Source organism: Mus pahari, chromosome 10 (genome assembly GCF_900095145.1).
Source record: "Mus pahari chromosome 10, PAHARI_EIJ_v1.1, whole genome shotgun sequence".
NCBI classification, from domain to species: domain Eukaryota; kingdom Metazoa; phylum Chordata; class Mammalia; order Rodentia; family Muridae; genus Mus; species Mus pahari.
The window spans coordinates 60382161-60389810 of NC_034599.1; the positions used below are offsets into that span (position 1 = coordinate 60382161).

Here is a 7650-nt window from a genome sequence, read left to right on the forward strand (position 1 = left end):
CTAAGTAAAGAAAGTCAATATCTTACTAGACCAGACTGGCCTCGAACTCAGAAATCCGCCTGCCTCTGCCTCCCGAGTGCTGGGATTAAAGGCGTGCGCCACCACACCCGGCTTTATCTAAGTTCTTAAAGGTGTCTCTACAAAGCTGTGTCCTCATCACATTTATTTAGTATGTGTGCTGAGGCATGCATGTGTTGGTCAGAGGACAACTTTGAGAAATGTATTCTCTCTTTCCATCTTGTCCGGCCTTCACACAGGACTCAGGCCATCTGGCTTAGTAGCAAATACATTTACCTATTGAGCCAGCCAGTCCCACAAAGTTGTTTACTGCCACAGTTGATAACAGCAAGACACCGCTGTCTGAAATAGCAAGAAATTGGGAATGTGTGAAATGTCTTTTATAAAGGTATTATATATGATTTTATAACTGTAATTAATTCTCAGATGGACACAGGTGTGCGTAGGCACAGGTAAAGGAGACACACATGCACTGACAGCCATGCTCTAGGCTTTTGCAGTAATAACATTTGGTGTGAGGGCACTAACTCAGGGCATACACACCAAACTTTTAACAGTGGCTGCCTCTTATGAAAGTATGAAATTCTATCACTTTCTTTAACACGAACACTTAATTCTTGCTTCCAAACTGAGCATAAATGTTTAGTTGGACATATTAAGGCTACTATTTAAAAAATATTGACTCTTACATAAAACGTAAGCTCTTACACACACCGCAGAGATGATACAGAGGGTCATTCAGGCTCTGTTTCAGCAGATTTGATGACGGAGTGCCCAGCCTGTCTGGACATGGAAGGAACTTCGGAGTGGGTTAATATATGGCAGTGTCCAAAAGGCTTTGGGCTTTGTATGCGTTCCTTCATGAGTCCTTCCGTTCCGATTGCAGGTCCCACTGCAGACACTCTGGATGGAGAACACAGTTAAACTTCTGGATCTCGTAGAAGTTAATGACGCCATCCTTGCAGGTACTAACTTCTGAAGAGCTGGCAAGTTGTGTTCACTACAGTCCACTTGAAAATGTGCCGTGCCGCCCCCCCCCCCATATTTCTAATTCTCAGACACAGACTGCACATAAGGATCTGTGTTTTCTTTTGTTATTTTTCCGTGCACTAATGATAACACCTTGCAGTTGCTCTCCTTATCCCTTGCAAAGTCCATTTATGTGTATTTTCTCATGCAAGCATCACATGGACCTGGAAGCTGGCAGGCAGTGTCACTGCTCCTATAAACTCCAGAGGGGGGGCTGTAGAGTGACTTAGTTAAAGTCACACTGGTGAATATAATAATGAAAATATCTGGACAGTGCAGAGCGAGCATAGCACTTCACATGACAGTTTCTTCTGAGGTCCCTGAGCAGTCTCGGGATGTGGCAAGCAGGAATGTGGACAACTCTAATAAAGAATCATTGGGTCTGGCTTACAGTTTCAAGGGTTCATTCCATTGTCATCATGTCAGGAAGCATGGCAGCATCCAAACAGACATGGTACTGTGGGAGCCAAGAGTCCTACATCTCGGTCCAAAGTCAGCAGCAAGAGACTGTCTTCTGCAGGAGGAGGGTCTCTTCCGCACTGGGCGGGGCTTGAAAACCAGGAGTCCTCAAAGCCAGACAACACAGTGACACACTTTCTCCAGCAAGGCCACACCTCCTAATGGTGCCACTTCCCACAGGCCAAGCATATTCAAACAACCACGCAGAGGAAGTCTCACATCCTGTGAGTTGTTCCACTGCTGGGCAACTAGTTTCTCAAAATGGCAGTACTGAATTGACAAATTCAGCATCAAAGGTGATTCCTGGGAGGTGGATCAAGGACTATAACTTCTGATTTGTGTAGAACTCTGGCCAGAGCACATGGCTCCAGGCAGTTTTAGATCACAGAGCTAGGGCTTAGCAAGTGTGACCCCTCTATCATTACCTCTGCCTCTGCAGAGTCTTTGTTTGTTTGTTTGTTTTTAATTGTTGGTCAGTGCTTTTGAGATGGAGCCCAGGGTCTTGCACATGCTGGGCACGTGCTGTACCATGTTACACCCAGGGCTGGGGAGGGCAGCCTGGGGGTCTCTGTAAAGCCCAGCTTGCCTAACTCCATTACACATACGCACCCTAACTCCATTACACATATGCACACTAACTCCATTACACATATGCACACATGGCATTGATTTTTAAAGCGTACCATGATGTCGCATAATTATTTCTCTTGTGTTCTCTCCCCCTTCTTAGATCTGAAATTAACAGGACAGACTGTAACTCCAGGGTCCGTGGTGTACCACAGACCATCGCAAATGCTGCTGGTTCACTGCAAGGTACGTTGACTTTAGCTTCAAGTTATTGTGATTGTTTTTGCTAAATTTGTAATTTGTATTTCTTTTTCCTTTTCTTTTGAGATGAGGTCTTAAGTAGCCTAAGCCAGCCTTGAACTCACTGTTGAGTTTTTGGCCCAGGTTGGCCTAAAACTGATCCTCCTGCTTCTGCCCGCTGAGTGTTGAAATTGCAGGTATGTACCACCATACCAGACTTTCCATTTACCATTTGTGGTGGTTGGAATGAGAATAGCGTCCATGGGCTCACCGACTTGAACACTTAGTCACCAGGGAGTAGAGCTCTTTGAAGGGCTTAGAAGGATTAGGAGGTGTGCCCCTGGTGAAAGAAAGTATGTCGTGGTGGGGTGGGCTTTGAAGTTTCAAAAGCCCATGCCAGGTCCAGAGTCTGTCTGTCCCTATGCCTCATTTGTGAAAAAGAATATAAAACTTCTCCACTCCAAGCAGGCTGCCATGATGATAGTGGACTAGGCCTCCAAAACTGTAGCCAGTGCTTTCTTTGGTAAGAGTTGCCTTTGTTATGGAGTCTCTTCACAGCAGTCGAGCACTGATAAGACAGCATTTTCAGTTTCAGATTAATCTAAAAAACAATTTAATTTCTGTAAGAAACAGTCATCTCTCCAGCATAATTTTTTTAATATTTATTTATTTATTATATGTAAGTATACTGTAGCTGTCTTCAGACACTCCAGAAGAGGGTGTCAGATCTTGTTACGGATGGTTGTGAGCTACCATGTGGTTGCTGGGATTTGAACTCAGGACCTTTGGAAGAGCAGTCAGTGCTCTTAACCGCTAAGCCATCTCTCCAGCCCCCTCCAGCATAATTTTTTAAAGTGATGAAGATTTATCATTGCTACCCAATGAAAGAAGATTCCATAATGATGGACTTCTGGAAGTTACTTTTAGTAATTAACTTAATCAGTAAGCTCTGATATCTGATGTCAGTCATCAACAGCAGTTAACAAGGGCAATGTCCTCATCGTGTCCTGTGCTGCGAATAAGCACCTTGACCAAAAAACACCGTCCTCTCACATTTCCAGGTCACTCCATCACTGTGGAAAGTAGAAACAGGAGCTCAGGGCAGGAACTGAAGCAGAGGCTTGCTAAGTTCTCCCTCCCTTCCTCCCTCCCTCCCTCCCTCCCTCCTTCCGTATTTTACATATATGAGTCTTTTCCTACATGTGTATGCCTAATGTCCACCCCATCAGGTGTTGGGTCCCCTGCAATTAGAGTTAGGGATGGTAATGAGCCACCCTGTACGTGCTAGGACTGAACCTCCGTATTGTGTAAGAGCAACAAGTGCTCTAATAAATGAACTCTCTGCAGCCTCCTAGCTACCTTTCCTACCCAGCCTTCCTATGTCAATCAACAACCAGGAAAGCGCCTCACAGATGTGCTCAGAGGAGGGCAGAGGGCAGCTTGTAGGTGATGGCTCTCTCCCCTCACATTCTGTCCATCGCAGGGATGGCACTCTCTCATCATGCTGGGCAGCAAGCACCTCTACTGACTGAGTGTCTCATGCCCGAGGAAAGTTTTAAAACATGTCTATATGTGTGTAGGGTGTGTGAATGCAGGTACATGCATGCCACAGCACACATGCAAGGCGGAGGAGAGCCTGGGGTCAGTCTGCTTTTCACCTCACTTGAGACCCAATCTCTGCTCTCCACTGCAGATCCTGGTTATCTGGCCTATAAGCCCCCTTTGAGACTTCTTGAAGCTGTTGTGTATGTTCCAGGGATCCAAACTTGGGTAAATGCTTTACCCTCTGAGCCTTCTCCCCAGCTCAATTCTTTTTTTCTTTTGAATAACCTAAAATGGCTGGAGAAGGCCCTCAGGAAGGCTAAGCAGGAAAGGCTCCTGACACACAAGCCTGATGACCTAAGTAAGTTCAGTCCTCAAAATTCACACCCGGTAGATGGGAAGAACTAGCTCCACAGAGCTGACCTCTGACTTCTACATGTCCCCCCTATCATGCACACTTACAGAGTAATAGTAATACTTCTTTTAAACGTTTCAAGTGATTAAGAGCCTGCTGTTGCTAGCACCCTGGAAGTAGAGGCAGGAAGATTGTGTATTGGAGGATTGTCTCAGCAACATATTGTGTTCTAGGCCATCCTGATCCTGGGCTACATAGTGGGGTAGGTTTTTTGGGGGTGTGTGTGTGCTATTTGTTTTGTTTTGTTTTGTTTTGTTTTGTTTTGTGACAGGGTTTCTCTGTGTAGCCCTGGCTGTCCTGGAACTCACTCTGTAGACCAGGCTGGCCTGGAACTCAGAAATCTGCCTGCCTCTGCCTCTACTGGGCAGTGCTGGGATTGAGGCGTGTACACCTGGCTGCTATAGTAAATTTTTTAATGACTGGGACAGTTGTTTAACAAAGCTATGGCTTGTTTCTCAGAAGTGTCCACATCCCTTTTGTTTCCTGTTATTTCCTATTTTGTGGTAGTTATGTTAGATTTTGAATACTCACGAAGCATGTGTTAATGTGTATGAAAGACTGGTCTACCAACACAGACTTTATGTATGTGCAGAGCCCCCTACCACTGCTCAGTTCTCTTCAGCTCTCTCTGAAGCACACCAGATGACCTGTCTTGGTCTGAGTCTGAATGTACTCATTCTCTGTCAGTATTTGGCTCTCACAGGAGCAGCTGTGGCTGGGGAGTGTGTGAGCTACTCTTATCAGTTGTGTTACCTTGGAAAAAATCACCCACCAATCACCAGCATCAGTTATCTAACCTGTGCTGATATTGGATTTGCCTACCTTTTAGATCTGTTGTTTTTGGATTTAAAACTCTGTGTGTGTGTGTGTGTGTGTGTGTGTGTGTGTGTGTGTGTGTGTGTGTAGAGATATATACATGTGAGTGCAAGTGCCCACATAGGCTAGAAGTGTTGAACCGCACAGAACTGGAGTTACAGGCAGTTGTGAGCTGCCCAGTAGTGGGTGCTGAGAATCAACCTTGGTCCTCTACAAGAGCAGTGCGTGCTCTTTAACTATGGAGCCAACTCTCAGGCCTTGGCTTGTTATGCTTGGGTAGCGTTGTATTCTGTTTCCTCTGTTGAAATAGGTTAAGACAGTGGTTATTGCTCCTTCATGAGGAACTTTTAGAGACAAGGCAGTACATGTTATCCAGTACAATGTGTTTTGCAGCTAGGCGTTTACTAACAGCAGTTGTTTCTATAACATTTTGAGGTTTTTGTTGTTCTAAAGATAGTGCCTTACTAGGTAACCCTGGCTTTCCTTGACCTCAGAGATTGGCCTGGCCTGCCTCTCCAGTGCTGGGATTAAAGGCTGCATCACCATGCCTGATGAGGTTTATAAAGTACAGTTTATTTTGATGTCAAGTTTTGCCCCCATTGTCTACTCACTATCTGTTCTTTGTCCTTTAGGGTGGCTGGATCGGTGTTCGGTCAGTAATGCTTAAGAAAACACTAACAGCTACTGATTTCTACAATGGATATTTGCATGCGTGGTACCAGAAAAATTCCCACGCTCACCCAAGCCAGTGCAGATTTCAGACTCTCAGACTTCCAACAAAGATGCAGCAGAAAACAAAGTTGTTGCTATGCAACAGTGCATTAAGTAACTAGAAAGACAATGAACGGACAAGGACCTATTACACACTTGTAATTTATTAAAAGCTTGATTTACAAGCAACTGCTGTGGTTTTGAAAGAAGATGACAGCGTGGGAGAAAGAGAAGTGGTTGTCAGGAGGCAGAAGTCTTTCGCTCTCCATTGTGTGTAGCAGTCAAGGGCGGACTTTTCTACTTGAATCACACAAGAAGGTTAAATAAAATTTGTATTTATAATGTTCAGCTTAAAGGAGCTTTTATCCTTTGAAGAGTGAGACAACTAAATGGTGTGCATATATTTTTAAAAAGTTGTTTTAAATGGTGTGTCTATGGACTGCGGGCCTAGCTCAATAGGTAGAGTGCCTGCTTAGCCTTGGTGAAGTTCTGAGTACAATCCCAGCACCTCATGATCCAGACAGTGGTGCACACTTGTAGGCCCAGCACTCAGACAGCAGAAGCAGGAACATCAGAAGTTGAAGGGCGTCCCCAGCTCTCTGCAGGTTCTATAGGACATTCCTATTTGGATTTCTGTTATTGCTGGAAAAAAGTTTACTTTACCCCAGACTTGAACGGGGCTCCAGCATGGGGTGGGGCTCAGTTGGTAGAATACTTGCCTAGTGTGCACACAGTGCTGGGTCCCATCTCTAAAGCACACAAATAGGTGTGGTGGTGCACGCTGTAGTCCCAGTACTTGGAAGATGAAGGTGGGAGGATCCGTTCAAGGTATCACTACCAAGCATGTTTAAGGCCTGCCCTGGGCTGGAGAGATGGCTCAGTGGTTAAGAGCACTGACTGCTCTTCCAGAGGACCTGAGTTCAATTCCCAGCAACCACATGGTGGCTCACAACCATTTGTAATGGGATCTGATGCCCTCTTCTGGGATGTCTGAAGACAACTACAGTGTACTTACATATAATAATAAATCTTTAAAAAAAAAAGCCTGCCCAGGGTGCATGAGAACTTGTTCAAGAACAAAAGCAAATGAAAAAAGAACTGTTGATAGCTTCTAGTTAAGTGACTCGAGATAACTTACTTAAATCTTTAAAACTCTGGTTTCTTAGCTTAATAATTGGGTAATAACTGCCTTGCAGAATGGTATATTACACAGGAAATGTCCAGGAAAATGCCCAACATGGACACTTAATAATTGGTGGTGTTTGCTGTCACCTCTCAAGTTTACTAAACCCCAGAGTGGCCTTATCTTAGTCAAGTACTCTGGTTATGTCTGAAGGTATCTCTGGATGAGATTAACAACGTTTAGTGGGTCAACTGAGTGATGCTGATTGCTTTTCTAATGTGAGTTAAAAACAAAAGGCAAGGTGGATAGCTTGGGGGTACAGTGCCTAAAAGGGCATAAAACTGTGAGTATGGATCCCCCGCCCCCACATAGAAAACAGACATGGTAGCTATTTCTGTGACCCCAGTACTGGGGCAGCAGAGACTGATGGATCCCAGTGACCCACTGGCCAGCCAGTGTAGTTCAGTGAGCTCCAGATTCACCAAGAGACCCTGCCTGAGAAAGAAAGGAAGGGAGGAGATGAAGAGAAAGAACAGTAGATGTTAGACGATTCTGCTCTTCTGAGACAGCCCTGTTGGCTTTGAACTGGAGTCAGAAACTAGTGACTGTCCAGTTGGCTGGCAGACTGCAGATCTGGGGACTCGATGGCCTTCATGACTGTGGCCCACATTATAAATCTGCCGTTTCTCTGCCTTTACTACATGTCTGTGGTACTGCTGTTTTCAACCTT

At 45.0% G+C, this 7650-nt stretch overlaps 1 protein-coding gene across 1 annotated transcript in view; it reads left to right on the top strand.

Annotated features, from left to right (window-relative positions):
- Mtfmt (mitochondrial methionyl-tRNA formyltransferase) overlaps positions 1–6152 on the top strand; it is a 17513-nt gene extending 11361 nt beyond the window's left edge. Inside the window, 4 exon segments of the mRNA XM_021207612.2 lie at positions 905–983; positions 2237–2319; positions 5719–5880; positions 5883–6152. Coding sequence (XP_021063271.2) covers positions 905–983; positions 2237–2319; positions 5719–5880; positions 5883–5915 — 357 coding nt within the window. The 3' untranslated portion in view covers positions 5916–6152.
- The last annotated feature ends 1498 nt before the right edge of the window (positions 6153–7650 follow it).